The 21,104-nt window shown below is 33.2% G+C and overlaps 1 protein-coding gene across 1 annotated transcript in view; it reads right to left on the reverse strand.

Annotated features, from left to right (window-relative positions):
- Window positions 1–3,521: 3,521 nt before the first annotated feature.
- Window positions 3,522–21,104, reverse strand: part of LOC134239668 (techylectin-like protein) — a 66,628-nt gene continuing 49,045 nt past the window's right edge. Inside the window, exons 4-6 of the mRNA XM_062721833.1 lie at window positions 10,843–10,939; window positions 10,039–10,203; window positions 3,522–3,767 (exon numbers count right to left, since the gene is read on the reverse strand). Coding sequence (XP_062577817.1) covers window positions 3,529–3,767; window positions 10,039–10,203; window positions 10,843–10,939 — 501 coding nt within the window. The 3' untranslated portion in view covers window positions 3,522–3,528. The remainder of the gene's footprint in view (window positions 3,768–10,038; window positions 10,204–10,842; window positions 10,940–21,104) is intronic.

A 21,104-nucleotide genomic window follows, 5' to 3' on the forward strand; every position in this document is an offset into this window, starting at 1 on the left:
CAGACCTTGCTACTGAGGCTCACACTCACCGTCCACCCTCCTCCATCTGTACTCATGTCACAGTAAACAGACCTTACTGCTCTCACTCACCGTCCACCCTCCACCATCAGTACTCATGTCACAGTAAACAGACTTGACGTGAGAGGCTATAGATAGTGTATATACTCCGTCTCTGCCCTTTAAAGTCGGATATTTCCGTAAAATGTCCCAGCAACTGTGACAATTAATTGAAAGCACTGCAAAACATACATGTATTGTGTTTGGATGTTAAGGATAAATGACACAAACAAACCTTTTTAAAACAATCAGTAATATTTCTCATAGATTTACATTGTAACCTGAATCATGTTTTCCAAGTATATTGAGAATTTTATACGTTTTTGTCTGGGTTAATGTTAAAAAGGTTTGGATATTTAATTTTCTAATAATTTAAAAACCATTTATAATCAATCACTCTTTGATTGATTTGTTGATTGTATGTTGTTTAACGTCTCCTGTTGTCTGACAAAAACCCACCATGAGTCCAAAATATTTGGTTAGGAATTATATTATGTTGTCATTGCCACTGGATAATGAGAAATATATTCTTTTACTAAGTATTTTAATGGGTCAGTTTTTGTGGTTTATGGAAGGGGGGTTGATTTGAATTCGAGGTTGTAAGATATACTAGTACGTGATTCAGTACTTTCAGTACATTTGTCGGAGAACATGAAACCGTGTGTATTTTTATGCCTTAAAAAACAACTAAAAGTAAATATTTAATCGACAATTTGTGATATCACCGTATTTGAACTTCTAATTTATTTTTAAAAATTCGACTAAAATTTGAACTTAAAAAAGAATTTAAATGCGTGAAAACGGTTAAAATATCCGAATTTTATGTGAATCTATATGGATTTTATGAAAAGATTTGATATATATAAAATGAGCAATTTTGAAAAGTTTGGTTTCAGTTATCAAAATATACATTACACGATATTATGAAAATTAATAGAATCCACATTTATATATACCTTTTGACAGAATCCTGTTGTGTTCATTCAGATCCTCTCGAACATTGTTGATCGTTTCATTTACAGACACTGCGAAACTCTCGAACTTGTCCTCCATCTTGTTAATCTGTCTGGCGAGTAATTCCACGGCACTGATCTGTAATGTGGCGTTCACTTCATTCATCTGGTCTTGAAGAACCTCAATTCCTTGACTAAGTCCTCGATCATTGTTTTCCAGATCCAAACTTTGATTTCGAATGTCTTTATCAAGTTCTTTAATTTTTTGGAGGTTCTTGTTTACTTCCATTACATGCGATTTATTCAGAGTGTTTATTCTATCTAATGTTCTCTGGTCCAATGACTTCAGTGTCTCTATATCTTTTCGAACACCTCTTTCCATTTGTTTTATAGTATTATTTAACAAATCAAGTTGTCTTTCAAAAGCTGAATTTTTCAAGGCTAGTTTAAGATTTTCATCGTGGAGAGCTGAAGCCCTACTTTGTATTTTCTGATCCAGATTTTGAATTTCGTCCTTTGTAAAGTTCCTATTGTCATTCACTCTCCCATATACCACCTTTAATTCCTCTTTAAGTTTGGCGTTTTCTTCCTCCATAATTTGACCTCTTGTCTCCAAATCCTGTAAGTCCTTTGTCACCTCACTTAGCTTTGTCTTTATAAGTTGTCCATCTTTTTTTCTGTCTATGGCATCCATCACTAGATTCTGTATTTTTTGCACCATAGAGAAGCGGACCAGACTTTCCTGATTCAGAATGTCACGTAGGACGCTGGACGCTCTATCTGACACGGTACTGGGTAACATATTAGATTTTTCAGATGCTTTTTCAGGTAATGGTATCTGACAAAAGGATCCGTAAACGGAAATCGATAGCATTAAGCAAAGTACTTTAAGTGATCCCATTTTCACGAAAGTTTCTGATGGGTAAGAAACCGTTTATATAGTGCAAGACTAGGCTTTGATTATCTAAGCAATACGTGTAGCACTCAGAAAAATAAGTGTTTATCGCTGAATAGATGAGAACTTTAATATTAATTTGTTATAAACAAATTGAAGTAATACATTATCAAAGGTATATCACACAGACGTGAGTGTTTCCTTGTTTTTTTATTGTTTGCGCGAAGACATTTTAGAATACTTTTAGATATACTTTCAATCTTTTATTGAAAACTTTGTTATTTATATTCCATATCTAATCACTATTTTCTATGTTTCTTCTGAGTCGTTAATGCAGAAGCTTTCGTATGTATCATGAAATGTTAAGGGGTAATTGAAATATCTATTGGAAGATGTAACATCGGTAATTGAAAAAGTTGTAGGTAATAATGTTGCCTAATTTTATACATCGTGAATTCTCTCTCTCTCTCTCTCTCTCTCACACACACACACACACACACACACACACACACACACACACACACACAGTAAAACCTATATAGGTGCAAATAACACTATAGTAACATAAATATGTACGCGATTTTTAAGTACGTTTCGTTTCTCGTTTCAATTTAAAACAGATTATCTTTCCAATGAAGTTTTACATTAAAATAAATATACAAAAGATAGTGGCAAAGGACTAAAGTACTGAAAGAAGCTTGTAGCGACAGTTTCAAAAGTGGAAGGAGGGCAACACTCCCCCCCCCCCCCCCGAAAAAAAACTGACAGCCAAAGAAAAAAACCTAAACTACAAAAAAGTGTGCATTTACAGTCCAAGTCAAAAATCTAATTAATTCTCATGGATTTTGGCAGAGTTACAACTTACAGCGACAAAAGTTATGGGAGAGGGGAGAGAACCAGAATATATAAGAAAAATTATTATAGCAAAAGTACTATACGCAAAAATAGTGGAAGGGCGGAGCCTCTGGCACCATTGTGGTTTACGGGCCTGTGGAAATTACTAAATAAAATGAAGCTATATATATTATGAAGATATGGGGAAGAGATTTTTTTAAAAAAATTTCATATTAGCAGTTTTGTATTAAGTTGTCATTTCGTAAGTTCTTTCATAGATGCAATGAATTTGTCGGTAGATGCAATACCGAAAATATTACCAAACGTTTACCCCTTGTAAATAATAATTAATTACATAATATTCGACATTTAGATATATCGACAACGTTTCATCAAATATCAATATTCATTTTCATTCTAACATTGATGCCATAAATCCCAGTGAACTCGAAAAAAAAATACTATAGAATCTGACATATCCGTTTCATATTTAGATGTTTACCAGAAAACATTTATGACACACTAACAACAAAATCTAATGATAAACGCAATGACTCAAAAACAAGACTGTCACCTTTAAAAAGTATTGACAGAATTTTTTTTATTGCACATATAACAAATATGATTTTTTTAAAAAATAAATTGTTTAACTCTGTATAGTTTTTTTCTGGTCTGAACCTGTGAAGATTTTGCCACAGTAACTGTTTTCTGAATCAATAAAGGTTTTATTTATACGTCTGTTATGAAATACATAGTGTAAATAACATTTATCTTACATTACATTCTGACTCAGTTTTTGTGTCTTATCATCATCAACATCTTCTTAAGCGCTTCATCTTGGCCTGTCCATGTCCTCCATATAACGTACTTGTGACCAGTTACAGCAGACTTAGCGTACTGCCCGTTCAGGTTGGCATGGTGACAGTTCTTATACCACCAGGCTCCGTGATAGTCTGTAGCACACTTCTGAGCGTTGTTCTGATCTTTAGTGAAAAACTTGGCACCATTGCTATAATTCAAACTGTCACCTAGAAAAAAAGCATTGAAATTATAAATGCATAAGCTCATTGTAAAAAGAAATGTAGACAGTAGTCATTGTCCTATTATTTAGAAATAAATATCACATACATGTATAGGATGTTTTAAGGATTAAGGTGATATTTACTTTCTGAAAGATTTTTATGATTTTAAACAGAAAAGGTTGGAGATAAAAAGTCACAATATATTTAATTTTTGCTTTTTTATCGTTTATGGTGAAAGCCGGAGCTCAGTAGTGACACATTTTCCGAAATTGTCCAATACGCTTGTAGAAAAAAGTTTGATATCTTCTACAATGACAAAACTTTGTTTTATGTCGTTGTAGTTATTGATGCGCACAGAGGATCTTACCACGAACAATTGACTTTGCAATGCTAATTTGACAACTACATGCTTACATTTAACTTCAAACACGTGGTTCGGGTCAATCTGATTTAAAATTGACCATGTTAACTGCAACGACCAATTCGTAAGAAACTGTATTACAAAAGTAATGCAAAGATAAGAAACTGTTCTTTACAAGAAGATGTACAAATCATAACATATGAATATTAAATTTGCAAATTACATTTTAGTAACATGTAGTCTGTACAACGTTAGGAACAATAGCACTATAAAGTTAAGGAAATTGGGGAGCATCTTTTAGATACTTATATATTCATGATCTAGAAGGTGTAGGGGATAAGCCTGAAAAGTACTAATTTTTCTTTGCTTTTAATTGCAACTAATATACATCTAATATTTTATATAAAAACGAGTGTTTATCCATTACTTTAAGAAAAAACAATAAAAATGACGATATTGCGAATAATTTTGAATCACCAAATTGATATCATATTTTAAAAAATGTTATTTCATAAATTTAATATTTATATACGACACTTAATTTCCCACATAATTATGAATAAATAAATACCACGGTACATTTGAAAAAATCTTGCTTTGATAATGCTATTGATATGGACCATATATTGAATATTGTTGAAATAATATGGTGAAAGATGGGGATACATGTATACGTCCATGGAGCACTCTTAGTATGAAAAATTGCAAAAAAAATATTAATTTTGAGGCTTTTTATTTACATTAATTGATATTCGAGTAATTTTAAGAGAAAGAATAATATCATTTTTACCATTTAAACTCTCTGTGTAGGGATCAACCTTAAGGAATAATTGTCTAATTTTTTGGTTTCATGATTTGATCAATCGATGGGTTGATAATTTTAAGCATTAACGCTTTCGGCGCAATCGATTGATCATCGTCAGAAACCAAAAACATCTGACAGTTATTCCTTATAATTACATGCTCTTGATTCCACCAATCCACGTGTTTTAAGCCCCGCTCCTGTCTCTATTTGTCACGCCCCGTACGTGGGTTTTTTTTTAACCACGATGAACCAGTAGATTTATGTAGAAAGAAAGTACTTTACTACCGAGGTATTTGTAATTTCATTTCGGACAAAAACACTGGGACTCAAGAGAGATGAAGTATATGGAGATAACAAACAGAATTCAATATCAAAGTCCATAAAACAATACAAAATAGGAGCAGAGCAAACACAGACCCCCGAAACATCAGAAGTGGGATCAGGTGCTATGGAGGAGCATCCCCTGCCGACTGGTCACACCCGCCGTGTGCTCCTTGTCATTATCCGGAAATAACGGAAAATTTCGTTGACAATCCAGTGTAAAAATAATTGACTAATAATTAGTATGAAAACCGTTAGTCAGCATATGACTCAATGATAAATTGCAGTTCCTGAAAAGGTCATTGTATTGACCATAGAACTTACGAAATGATGACTTTAAACGAGACTGCTAATATTCTTTTTTCATCAACTGGTTTATCAATATTTACCTCGTTTTAGAAATCGTTCATACTTAGAGCATGTTCTTGCGTATCAAATCAACTGAGATATATAAACTCTGTATACAGGCTATGGAGGTATTTTGCGGCGTAAGTAATGGAAGATGATGATATAAAGTCAATCATGATTGGTTGTTAGATTACTGTAGACGTATTTTTTTCCACGGTGTCATAATTCCGCGGAATCTCAATTTCTGTTTAATCCACGGGTAGAAAATTACGCGGATTTCTTAGACTGTCACTATATGTCTTATATATATACTTATATTAAGTACTTGGACAAATTTCTGCGGAAAATTTGTAACCGCATACATAGCATAATTTAATACCACGCGGAAAAAAAGTACTTCTACAGTATCGTTAACGTCTCTCTCAAGTAAAATATCCAAGTATGAAACAGATGTGTCACATTGGTTCTTGTAACACTTAACAATTCAAATTTTTAAAATAATTTAGAGTTTTAGAATGTTAATATATTAGTTCAAATTTGTAAATTTCAAAAACGCAAACTGATTTGTTATATTGAAATTTAACATTTTACTTCAAAAATCTAAATTTCCAAACAGATTTTAGAATTTTAAGTTTTTCGATTTTTACCTTAAATATTCAAAATTCAAATTTCCAAAAACAAATTTTGTATTTTAGACTTTTGAGTTTTTAATCTACCGTTTGTTTAGAAAGTTTACGCTTAACAATCGTCTTTTGATTATTTTAAATTTACTTCAAGCTTCCAAATTTCAAACGCTTAAGATTTTTAGAATTTTAGAATATTGATTTAAAAACACAACATTTGAATAACCAAAACACTTTTATACATTTTGATTTTTTAGAAATTTACTTCAAATATCCAAAATATCAAATTCCGTACCTGCATGGTTTAAATTTTGTATCTTTCATTTAAAATTCTAAAAAAAAAAAAAAATCAAAGAGTTAAGATTATTTGAAGTTAGAACATTTGAATAATTTCTAAAAATCTACTACGTTTCAAAGTTGGATTTCAGTAATTTCAAATAATCAAAAGACGAAAAATATTATCGAATTTTAGATTATTACTTGTAAGTGTAAACGTTCTGAACAAAAACTGTGAACTAAAATCTGAAACGTTTAAATTCCATTTATCGTTTTTGGAAATTTGAATTATGAAAATTTAAGGTAAAAATCTAAAATATTAAAATTTTAAAACCTAATTGGAAATTTGGAAATTTTGTTTTTTGAATTAAATTATTAAATTTCAATATACCAAATCAGTTTCAATTTTTGAAATTTAGAAATTTGAACTATTATATTAACATTTTAAAACTCTAAAGATTTTTAAAACTAAAGATTTAATGTGTTAAGTGTTACACGGACCCAGATTCTGTGAAATCTTTTATCTCAAGCTCATCAGGATATATCGTATTAACATAGGAATGAAAACTACAATAATTGTTAATTGACAATATGTCATTGATATTTCTGTATTAATGTCGAGTTGAAGGTCACAGCAAGTGTTTTCCTCTTTTCACGCATACGATTTTGCTTCATATGAATCAGATTTAGGAACATTTTTACAGATACTTTACAGTGACAAAAATTGAAACGCAATATAACTCGCTATAGTCTCGCTATATCTCGCCAGAAGCTGCCAAAGCTACTGCAAACTTCATTTTTATGCCCCTTAATAAAAAATTCAGATATATGCAGTTTTTGCCCTCTCCGTCCATCTGCCTGTCTGTCTATTTGTTTGTTTATTTGTTTTCCAGCGAAAACTTTAACCTTGTCCATAACTTTTGAGTGGTTGGGGCTATGGCTTTCATATTTCACAGATTTATTCCTTTTGATAAGGTCATTTTTTTGGTAGCATGAAAGGACGGGAACGATTTTGATTAGCATTCGGCAGGAATCTGGGAGTACTTGAAAAATGAAAATTTTATCGACATGTCTCATGAATTTTTTACATTTTGTTTTATTGGGTTCCTATGAAAAGGGAAACGAAAATAATTTCCGGATAGTGAGTTTTGATTTGCTTAAAAATAACTTCAAAATTGGATAGATCGGACATTTGGGACAAAATGGTACATCTTTAAACACTTTTTTTCTCATTTTTTTTTTACTATCTCTGGGTCTTCTCTCCATGATTTTAAAACGTTCTTTGTGTGCATTTTATTTCAAAGAAACGAACATGCATAAGCAAAAATGGAGAGAGGACCCAAGATTCTTTTCCAAAAAATTCAATTGTGTAAATATGATGCTTCTTTGTCCCTTTAAAATGACTAGATTAGGTATAGCAGTGATGGCTCTATAATATGGATTACCTGTTTAGTGCACTATAGATTAAGAAAAACGGACATAAATGTTATAATCTGACAAGGTATTTCAATCCAAATGAAAGAAAAATCCTATGGCTCATGTGACTGTGTTTGTAAAATCGGGCTAGCAATGGACAGCCAACCAAATCATGGACATTAAACATTTAAACCATAAATGCTTCGTACAAATGATTTCTGCAGATCACACGCCAAATCCGCCCACCGTCTTTGACCTCGTTACTTTTCCCTGGAGTTTAAACCAGTTTTACCAAAAATTTCCGAAATAAAAATAGCCATAACTTTTAAAGAAGTTGGTACCAGGGCTTTAATTCGTCGCCCGAGTATTTACTGTTTTGAACATATTTTATTGACACCATGTCAAAGGGATTAGACACAAGTTCCAAAAACTTAGGTAGTCTTCTCCCGTAGAGTGGTATTTACTGTAACCAAATCCATCATTGGGTATAAAAATATTTAACCTTTCGACCTTGACCTAAGAGTTTGACAAATTTCAAAAAACTTTGAGCACAACTTTTGAACCGTTAGTTCTAGGGCTTTTTCTTATTTCACAGTTGTATTTTTTGTGACAAAACCTTTTATTTGGTATAAATATATTTTACCTTTTCACCTTGATCCACATTCAAATTTTAACCTTAACCATAACTTTAAGACTGTTAAAACTATTCTTTCTCATGTCATTGTTGTATTCCTTGTGAAAAGACATTTTACCAATATTCAAGAAAACTTTAACCTTGACCAGACCTGTTGAACTGTTGGCACTTAGGCTTTCATATTTCACAGGTGCATTTTTTGAGAGAAGACCTTCCATTGGGTACCAACAATTCTGACCTTTTGACCTTGACTTGGTGTTTAACTTGCATCAGAGACATTTCAACCCTAGCAACAAGCTGCCATACGGGGGCATCAGTGTTTCACGAACACATCTTGTTTAATTTGCAGAATACAGAGTAATATAAAGTTTCGAACACTTTAATAGGAGTGCTTTGGAAAGGAGTTGAAATGCCCTTCCGGAAAACAGAAAGATGACTGACATTCCGATCATGCTTAGAGTATTTCGCATATCATTTCTTGCACGCTAACTTTTGACAAAAACGTTTTGTTTTTGTTTTCAACATTTATTTCCCAGACTTATAACAATGAACATGTCATATGTAAAGCAGCTACCAGTGTACCAAAAGGTATGAAGAATACCAACCAACCATGATACCAACCAAATACCCTAACCCTATCCTTTCATACAAAATGTTCTTAGTCTACATGTGCGGATCTGAAGGGGGGTCGGAAGGGGGATCCGGAACCCCCTGGAATTTGCATAAATATTTAAGTGATACACAAAACCAAGTTAAAAGTGATCATGACCCCCCTCCCTAGAAAAAGGAGACCCCTCTTTGAGAACGTGGACTTGTTTTAAGCTCGCAAGAAAAGTAATAGGTATAAAACGTATTAGAAGTCAAATAAGCTGTCAGCAAATTTCTGTCATCCCGACCCCCCTCCACCAAATAGGATTTTTTTTTTATTTCTGTCAACCACTTCCCTCCCCCACCGAAATAGGATTTTACACGTTTGGGCAATTTTTTTTCAACATTTTTTTTAGTTTAAGGGTACTTACCACAAACAAAAAACGGATGCGCGGGTTGATATATATTTTTTGACTGATTTTGATTTGAAATGACATAAATAATAAATCCCTGAAATATAAAGAAATCGTAGGTTTTCCTTGGTGCTTAGATATGAGATTTTGTTTTGCCTTCTATATAATTCCATACAAAATTTTGCACAATTTTTTAACTTTATGACAAAATCTTATATAATTCTCCCACTCTACTAGGTAAACATTATTCAGATTGTCAATTTGAATGTAAATCTGTGAGAAATAATGCTGATTTCTGAAAAAAGTTTGCTTGTGTTATTCATCCTTAAGTTGAATCTTTTTTTTTACTGTGGTGGGCCCCCCTTGGAAAAAATACCTGGATCCGCGCCTAGAATGCCTTTTATAATATATGCACTATGAAACTTTAGCGTTACATACCTTTAACTTCTAACATGTGATGACTTTTAAACTTTGCAAATTTTCTACACCTACCCGCCGTTCCTGAACTCCCCGACGCAGTGAGTATGTATTTACTGCCTTCATCCCCGATATAAAATGTGGAGTACTGAGCGTATGCTTTGTCACCATTAAATCTTTGTAACTCAACCCGGAGTTCCTGGTCCTTGTTCTTTGTCAACTCATAGATAGCGTCATTTCCTATTTTAAAGAAATATCGATATACTTTTGTATTGTAAGTGTTGCCCATTAATTTGCAAGCATAAGTTTGTAAACATGGTAACATGAAAACTAAATGTGAATTCCATGTGATTCTCTGTAAGTTATATTAGAACTTTATATGGACTTTCAAATCAATGTAATTGTATTCATTTTTCCCCAACTGTCCGCAAAAAATTATACCAGGCCTTTGAAAGAGCTTAAAATCTACCATTTTTCCCCAGTAAAAATCCTACCTAAAAACGGGGGAATATTTTTTATATGAAATGAAGTTAATGAATATCTAAAAAAAATTATAAAGCAATGTGTTTGGCAAAAGGGTAAAGTCATGTACATATCTTGTTCTATTAGAGATTTTTTATAAGTCAAAAAGGGTCATTTTTCATCAAAATTTAGCGATTTTTAGGCAATGAAAAATGTATGTTGGTTGCCATGGTAACCATGGACCATAGCAACCTTTTTATAATGAATTTTAGTTTCATACATCAATTTTAAAATATATTCCAAGTTTCATGAAAATCCATGACATAGCGTGCCACGCTCTCCGTATAAATGAGTTTAAAGGCTTACAGATCTAGAGAATGGCTATTAAAATTTAAATGTTACATAAATAAATCTTACCAATCCAGTAGTTTTTAGATGGATCCCCAAATCCTTGTTTATATTCTGACCACGTCCTGTAAAAGTCTGTAGACCCGTCCTGTCTTCTTTGTATGGTCTTTAACAAATCAAATAATGTTGAATTCGTATTAATTTAATAAAATGTACGTAAATTAAGATCTTGATGTACTTATTTAAAATATATTGAAGAACAGATATAAATTTGTAAAGAACATCTAAGATCAGTAAGTAATTTCATTTTCTAAGTACACGAAGAAGACTTTTTCCTCACTTTATTAAAAGTTTTACTCACCGTCCACCTTCCTCCATCTGAAATCATGTCACAGTAAACAGACCTTACTACTGAGGCTCACACTCACCGTCCACTCTCCTCCATCAGTACTCATGTCACAATAAACATACCCTACTACTGAGGCTCACACTCACCGTCCACCCTCCTCCATCAGTACTCTTGTCACAGTAAACAGACCTTACTAATGAGGCTCACACTTACCGTCCACCTTCCTCCATCAGTACTCATGTCACAGTAAACAGACCTTACTACTGAGGCTCACACTCACCGTCCACTCTCCTCCATCAGTACCCATGTCACAGAAAACAGACCTTACTACTGAGGCTCACACTCACCGTCCACCCTCCCCCATCAGTACTCATGTAACAGTAAACAAACATTACTACTGAGCTTCACATTCATTGTCCACCCTCCTCCATATGTACTAATGTCGCAGTAAACAGACTTTACTAATGAGGCTCACACTTACCGTCCACCTTCCTCCATCAGTACTCATGTCACAGTAAACAGACCTTACTACTGAGGCTCACACCAACCATCCACCCTCCTCCATCTGTACTCATGTCACAGTAAACAGACCTTACTACTGAGGCTCTCACTCACTATCCACCCTTCTCCATCTGTACTCATGTCACAGTAAACAGACTGTACTTCCTAGGCTCACACTCATGTCACAGTAAACAGACCTAACTACTGAGGCTCACACCCATCGTCCACCCTCTTCCATCGGTACTCATGTCACAGTTAACAGACCTAACTACTATGGCTCACACTCACCGTCCACCCTCCTCCATCTGTACTCATGTCACAGTAAACAGACCTTACTACTGAGTCTCACACTCATCATCCACCCTCCTCCATCTGTACTCATGTCACAGTAAACAGACCTAACTACTATGGCTCACACTCACCGTCCACCCTCCTCCATCTGTACTCATGTCACATTAAACAGACCTTACTACTACTGAGGCTCACACTCACCGTCCACCTTCCTCCATCAGTACTCATGTCACAGTAAACAGACTTGACTTCAGAGTCAATGGATATTCTGTATACTCCGTCCCTTCCTTTTAAACTCGGAAAATACCGTAAAATGTCCCAGCAACTATGACAACTTATTGAAATAACTGAAAAATAGATTCATTTGCTTCATTGGATGTAATTTATTGCCACCACTTTAGCTAAAGCAAGAGGAAATTCAATCTCATTCGTCTATCAGTGTGTCAGTTTTAGTTCTGTCTTTCACAAAAACTTTAACATATCTTTTAAATGAGAGAAGATGAGGCTCTCATATTATAAATATATTTTACCTTGACAAGACTATTCTAAATACACTTTGAATTTGAACCTTGTGGTTTTGATCCCGAAGTTTGGTGATTAAACATTATTTTGTATTGGACTTTTTCGAAGACACTGACTTTTACAATCGACGGCTTACTTTTACACCAGGAAAATATATGGGGACTCTTTTGTGAAAAAATTTTTGATCTTAACATTTAACAAAACCATAAAAACGGTCTGTTTCAAAGATCATATATTACGTTGTCTAGAACAGTAACGGCAACATATCCACCTCAATACACACCATTGCAGCCTTGATTAGCTGCTGCCGAGTTTTCCTTCCGAAATGTGTTTTATTCTTTATTTATTTTCTGAAGTTATTGTAAATAAAAGGATTTACTAATTCTTATGAATAATTTTATTCTACCACCTATCATAATTTTGTTTTGCAAATAATTTCAAAGTCCCTAATACCATAACTTTCACCTCCTTGATTGTTTTCTTATCTATTATCAATTCCGAAACTCCGAACTTGACGCAGGTTTAAATGTCCAAGTAATCCGTCAGCTGTCAAAGTCAGTGTCTTTGCAAATGTCCACTGGCCATAGTTTTTGAATCAGAAAGGATATTGCTTTCATATGAAATGTGTGTATTACCTTTGACGACATCGTTCTAAAAACAGTACCGGCATGTTTACCCCTCTGACCTTGAAGTTTGATTTCTTTTAACAATTTTTTTTCCTTTTCCATAACTTTTAAATGAGGAAGATAGGGCGTTTATTGCCTTGAACAAGGCCTTTCAAAACGCATGTACCCTTTAATTTTTGACTGCGTGACCTTAAACTTTCACTTACTTTAAAAAAAACGCGATTTTGAATTAGCCATAACTTTTAAGTATAGGACTTTCATATTAAACATGTGCATGAGAAAACCTTTTTAAAACGCTTTGATTTTTTTGACCTCGTGATCTTGACCTTGAAGTTTGATCAACTTTTCATTTGTAATAACTTTGGAATGAGAAGAGATAGGGCTTTCAAGATAAAGCTGTGTATTTCCAGAGACAAGAGGTTGCTAAATACACTATGATATTTGATCTTGTGGTCTTGAAGTCTAACCTACTTTTTTAAAAATGGAAACATTGCATTGAATTGGCATAACTTGAGATGAGAAGAGATATGGCTTTCACATTAACGTGTAATAAGACTTTTTTAATAGCACTATGATTTGTTTTTACCTCGTAACCTTTAACCTTGGTCATGACTTTTAAATGAGAAGAAATAGGGTTTTTATATTAAACATGTGGAATGCCTGTGACAAGACCAATTTCAATACACTGCGACCTTTTTTCTCCGTGACATTAACCTTGAAGTTTAACCCATTTTTTAAAATTTGAACATTACATAATATTAGCTTTTACATGAGAAGAAATAGGGCTTTCATATCAAAATGTGCATTGTCTCAAATAAAACCTTTCTTTATACGCTATTATTTTTGACCTTGTGATCTTGTTCTTGAAGTTTGAACTACTTTTCAAAAACCCAAGACTTTTGAATGAGAACAGGGCTTTAAAACTGGGTATTGCTTGTGGCAATACCTTTCTAAATACACTTTTTGTCCCCCGTTTTTGCAAAAGCGGGGGAGATTAAATCTACTTCGTCTATCGGTCATCCAGCTAACTATCTGTCCGTCCATCCGTCACAAAAACATGAACCTTGCCCATAACTTTTGATTTAGTGGAGCTATGACTTTCATATTTCACAGGTGTATTCCTTGTGACAAGACTTTTCTTTGGATACAACCAAATTTAACCTTTTGACCTTAACCTCAGAGTTTGAACCAATTTTACATAAAAAATTTTATACTGTTTTGGCCATGACTTTTGAACAGTAAATACTAGGACTTTTATATTTTACGTAAGTATTTTTGTGGCAAGACCTATTATTTGGTATCAACAACTTTGACCTTTTGACCTTGACCTTTGAGATTTTCGTACTTATGAAAAAGGTTTAACCTTGGTCATGCCTTTAAAACGGTGAGGGCTGGGGCTCTTATACTTCATATATGTAATTCTTAAGAAATGTCCTTTCAATGGACATAAAGAACTTTGACCTTCTGACCTTGACCTCGAATTTTGCCCACTTTTTAAAAACTTTAACTTGGCCATAATGTTTAAAGGATTAGCGCTGAGGCTTTCATAGTTTCCATATCTAATCCTTGTGACAAGAGCTTTCATTGGATATCAAGCATTTAGACCCTTTGACTTTGACATTGGAGTTCGACCTACTTTTAAAAAACTTTTATTTAATTGGCCATAAATTTTGAACAGTAAAGGCTTTCATACTTTTCATATTTATACCTTGTGAGTTGTGACAAGACCTTTCATTAGATAGCAATATATTTGACCTTCTGAAATTGACCTTCGAGTTTGACCTACTTTTAAAAAGACGTTGACCATAACTTTAAAAGGATAATGGCTTTCATACTTCACGTATTTATTCCTTGTTACAAGACCATACATTGGATATCAACATTTTTGACCCTTTGACCTTGAACATAGCTTTTAAATGGTGAGGGTTGGGGCTTTCATACTTCACATATGTAATCTTTGTGAGAAGACCTTTCATTGGAGACTAAGAACTTTGAAACTTTACCTTGACCTTTTAAAATTAGGGTACGAATATATTTTATTTGCATTTAAGAAAAGTTTGATCTTCGCTTTGTTGCCAAACAAGGTCACCAGTGTTTCACGAACGCATCTTTATTTTCTTTTAACTTTTGATTGAGAAGAGATAGGGCTTTCATATTTGACATGTGCATTACCTATGACAAGATATTTAAGAGCATGCTCTGATTTCTGCCTCCTTGAACGATTGACCTTATTTTTTAAATAATTCAACTTTGGTGATAATTTCTTAATGACATATGATAGGGCCTTCATATTTGACATCTCAACCACAAAGACACCGAAAGCGGGGGACCACAATTCTTTGAATGTGGTTGTTATTTTTAATATATCTAATAAATAGTATCTAATGAAATACTACCAAAAATCTAAAGAATTTAGAACGTTCAATATCTTGACATTTTATTGAACGCCGAGTTTGTAATGTGTATTCGAGTATGCCCGAAACATTCCGAATACGAACGTTCAATATTGCACGCCCCGATGTAAACAAAAAAAAGTCGTCTGGTCAAATTCTAAGAGCTAAATTTTAGAAAAGGAGGTGGCATCCAGGTTAGATGTGTTTATTTTTTTACACAAAAAATGAAATGATTTTTTTTTATTATTATTATGTATTACACCCATCAAAACCTCAAATTACTGCGGAAAAAATTCTATAGAATGTGCAATAGTCCGAATTTTCTTTTCGCCCAGGCGTTGTGGCTCGTACGTTATCGCTCGCATGCTCGTGCATTTGTATATCCAACTTGTGCCAATATTTACAAATATAAGTTCAATAACCCTATAATATATTTACTTGATATTTAATTTCATGATCTTAAGTTCTTAACCTTAAAGGCTATGGAAGCGTATTGCTGCCACTTGAAAAACGAATATTGTAAGTCGTATGTACGAGATACTAAGTCGTATGAACGAGATACTAAGTCGTACAAACGAGATACTAAGTTGTACGAACGTGATACAAAGTCGTTCGTACGAGATGATAAGTCGTACGTACGACATAATAAGTCGTACGTACGAGATACTAAGTCGTACGTACGACATAATAAGTCGTACAAACGAGATAATATGTTGTACGTACGAGATACTCAGAAATTAGCTGCAGAACTGTAGCTTTATGGTTTTGTAAATTAGTCTTTGATTATAATATTAAATGCAAATAATGTGCAATCTACGGCTTAAGATTAAACGCATTTTTTTGGAGGAATTTTTATACTTTCCAGCTTCCAATAATTTTAAACACATTATTTGACCAATCTGTATAATTCATCCACCTCCTCGCCTTTTCTAGTCGTTTTACAGGTAATAAACACGCTTGATTTAGATTGTCTGTGGAATGCAGAAAATTAAAATCAAGCAAGTTTATCGCCTCTGCCCGATTCGAACTTAAGATTTTATATAGTTTATTTTATATTTATCTGTAAAACTGTTAGTTTTATAATTCATAAATTATAGAGTAGGAAGGATAAAGATTTTATACAATATAATATACTCTATTGATTTTGACTTGTGACCTTGCCTATTTTCAAAGCCTTATTAATTTCGGGCTTAAAATGGTATTATTAAGAGTAAATGGATAATTAGAATATCGTCTAGAAACAGTGCTTACATGTAGAGAGAAAATATAAATTACTTTTATAATGTCTTTGACCCGTCAGTTAGCCCGTCGGTCTTTTTTTTTAATTTCTTTATTTTTATATAAGCATAATTATTCCTAAACAGTTGCTTAGAATATCATGAAACTTTGTAGATAATTAGGACACAATGCATATATATGCATTGTACCAAAAGAGGGACGTAGTATTATTATTATCATTGAAAGGTCGGATGCCCCTTCCCCCCTCCCCCTCCTCCCCGAAATTCGGATAATGTACATTTAGTTTTATATGTGGGGAAAATGCTCCTGAAAGAAGTTGGAGCTTTAAAAAGCCCCCCCCCCCTCCTCGAAATAATATTTTCTTGTTAAAGCATTTTTTTTTACTTCTCAACCTTTTTCAGGTCATTTATTTTTTTCTATGGCTGCCCCTACCTCCCCCTTTCAAAAATGTTGCTAAGACACTGCAAAAAATTATAATTTCTTTGTTTTCTGGGAATTTCAGTCCTTTTGAACTTAGAAATTTGGGCATATTTTGAATAGAGAAATGAACACTTTGTAAGCGCAACCACATTCAAGAGGGGGGGGGGGGGGGGGGGGGTCTTGGCCATTTTAGACTATATTGCTCTTCTTTAGAAGAAGAGATTCATATGAAAATGATAAAAATATAAAAGCTGAAATAAATGAAATGTTTCCTTATCAAATGATGTAGTTTAAAGCTTATTTATTTGATAACGAAACATTTCATGCATCAATTTTAGTCTTGCGACTTTGCTTAAGGTCATTTGAAATCTAAATAGCATACTTTCTGTTACGGCCCCTAGATCTTCAAGCTGATAATATACGTAAGACCTTTTAGGAAAGATGTTATCTTCGTTTAATAGATCTATACTCTTCTTAAGTCAAATCTTGATGATATTCTGTCCCTTACATCACTAACTATTTCTGCGATTTCATTTTAATTGATTTGTTTGGAAACTTTTCCGAGATTAAATGTATTGGAAAATTCACGCATTTTATTTATTTTTTTTTTTTTGAAGGGGGTAATTACTTAGTATCTCGTTTGTACGAAGTCGTGCGTACGAGATAATAGTCGTACGCACTAGGTACTAAGTAGATGATAAGTCGTACGAACGGGATATTAAGTCGTATGTACGACATACTAAGTCGTACGTACGACATTATATTAAGTCGTACGTACGACAGATTAACTCGTACAAACGAGATACTAAGTCGTACGAACTAGATACTAAGTCGTACGAACGAGATAATGTCTTACGTACGAGATACTAAGTCGTATGTACGAGATAATAAGTCGTGCGTACAACATAATAAGTCGTACGAACGAGATACTAAGTCGTATGTACGACATATTAAGTCGTACTTACGAGATACTAAGTCGTAGGTGCGACATAATAAGTCGTACGAACGAGATACTATGTTGTACGAACGAGATACTTAGTCTTACGTACGACATATTAAGTCGTTCGAACGAGATTCTAAGTCGTACGAACGAGATAACATTTACCCCTGACATAGTCATGTGTACAAGACATACGAGATAACAGGTAGTTACCCGGATTTCTTTGTAATCTCATGAATGGACGGGCGTACAAATATTTGTTGTGCTTTTGATTGCTTAAACAAAAGAACCTAAATTTCATATACATATGAAATTTCAATTTATTTAATGATTACCATTCAATGATTACAAAAGAAGATAATCATTGTAAAAAGTCAATTTTTGCATACATGTTGATTTAGAAGTCCGATCCAAAGCAGCCCCGCCCACCCTCAAAGAATATGATACTTTGATAGATAGGAATGCCTATGAGATCATAGTAGGTGATATAAAAAGGAATATGGAAAAGGATAAAATTATCAGACAAATTCAACTGTGTTTAAATTGGTAAGCTGAGTGCTCACAATGTTATAATTATATAATTAAGTTGTTCGTGCATGGTTTAATCATGCATTAATCATTAAAAACAAAGATAACCAGTTTCAATTTAGATTTGATGGATTTATGTCAAGATTGTGACTTTTTATTTGAATGAAAAATTATTAATAATGTCTCATTAAAGTTATGACAGTGTTTTGTTTCTCAAAAACAAATCAATTTTTAAATATACAGAATTTATTGCATAATTACCTTGACCCTTTGACCACAAAATTAATAAGGGTCTCCCTCGGGCCACAGAGAGTTGCTGTGTAAAATTTCAATGCAAAAGCACAAAGGCTTCTCAAAAGTGTTACAGACAGACAGAAAGACACACGGACAGATGCACAGGTATTATTTAGACAACAAATGCTCTTTGGATCCATATCAAAATATCACTTCAACATAGAAAATTCTATTTACTCAGGGAGTAGTTGACTTTTAAAGCATCATACCGGTGACTTTCCATACCAATTTTACATAGATAATTTTTTCCAAGGAGGGGTCCAAGGTCACTTAGTACAATGCACTGTTATCTTTGGACTTCAGTAAGGTGTGGTATTCTTGATGTTATATAAATTTTAGCCTCTAAAATTTACACAGCTTTCATTCATTATTGAAATATATGCGGCTGGGATTGAAATTCAGGCAAATGTCAAGGTGTGTAGCCAATTTCAAATAACCGGATTACATATATGAGAAAGACGTAAGAAATTAAGTTGTCTCATCATTGTCAACAATGATTTAAAGTCCCTGATGTTATTAATTTCTTAACCAATTAAAATCTATTCGCCATTTGAAAGACACTAGTGCCAAGAATACCACGTCTTACTGAAAGTCCAAGGATGACAGAGAATTGTACTGCTTGGTTTAGTATGTACATTTAATAACTCTGCCATGTTCAGGGGAACACACACACTCACTCCTAGATCCACCATGAAAATTTCAATCAAGAAGCATCCTATAGAAATTATACTATGGTAAACGAGAAAAAAATTATAAGTGCTGAAAAAAATTATTGTGTAAGGGTGATTTTGACAGGTCGGTCAGAGTAGATCAAACAAATAATTTTTCTATTTGACTTACTTAACCCTTTTATTTATGAACTCTTTCAGATAATTCATTTTATAACCTTATTGATTTTAAAGAAACATAAACAGTAACCACATACTTATCTATAGAATAAATGTTACATTTCTTTCTCTTTTTCAATAATTTTCTAGTCTTGATTCACATTTTCAATAATAGCACCATTATATTCATATATGTATTAAGAAGCTTGTGTCTCGCATCTCACAATATATGAAAGTAAGGTTTTGTCTGAGCATGTTGAGTGAGTTTAGACAGATGGGCATATAAGATTACTCAAACATGTCACCGTAGAATGTGTTCATATTTTATACTAATTAAATGTTACAGTTTTAGTAATGATGCTCTCATTGCAATTCTAGTCATCAACTATGGAGCTTGGTGTTTAGAATTTATTAAACGAATTTGAGTTATGTACGGAAAACCTCGATCAGACATTACAAAGTGGAAACACTGAACATATCCATCTCCGCTTATATAGATTTTATCTATTTGTACATGGTTAAAAACATGATAAACAACGTTGCACCTTACTTAATAGACAGACCCGAGCTTTTCCTGTGATCAGAAACCAGACGTTAAAAAGATGTGGCAAACAAACCACTTATTTGTATCTATGAATAGCGAAAAATGTATTACATAGACACAAAAAAGTAGAAAAATGTGCCACTTCTCCCATTTTTTAATCAAATAAATCGCATCCAAACGACCAATGTTGAAACTGAAAGTGTTTTTTTCTTTCACTTCCGTCATAACGTCACACATGCGCATTAACGGTATATAGAATATTCCGAAGATTGAACCCGATTACTATAATGCTTGTGAATCGCGAAAACGAATTCTTGGCCGTCTCTGCATTAAATATTCAACTTATAATTTAACTCATACTTATTAATGTTCTATTAACGATAGTTTTAAATATTTAAATCGATTTTTGCACCCAAATCATAAAAGTATAGATGTTAAAAAGATTTTTCAAATAAACATTTATCAGCAAATTTGGTATAAAAATGTGAAATTTTCTTGTTTGATGCCCGCTGCCCCACTTAATTTTTATGCCATATAAGGGAGAGACTATTGGAAAATAACGTGTTAATTTTAAAAAGAAATCTGTAGTTAGAATATCAAGCAGCAATTTATTTTACTAGCAATGAACTTTATAATTTTGAGCTAAATATGTTTAATTGGATCAGCAGATTAAAAAAATAATTAAACCGTTAAACAAACATATTCTCTCTCTAATCCATATGTTAAAAAAATTCTTTTGCTTTTACATTTAGAAATCTAGCATAAATATCTCAATTACTGCTTTTCCGTAATTTCACGAGACAATGTCTATTTTTAGTAACAATCTTTTCAAAAGGAGGCCCGGTTGACCCCAAAAT

This window comes from Saccostrea cucullata, unplaced genomic scaffold (genome assembly GCF_032062105.1).
Source record: "Saccostrea cucullata isolate Sc308-1 unplaced genomic scaffold, CSIRO_AGI_Scuc_v1 ctg1900, whole genome shotgun sequence".
Lineage (NCBI taxonomy): Eukaryota > Metazoa > Mollusca > Bivalvia > Ostreida > Ostreidae > Saccostrea > Saccostrea cuccullata.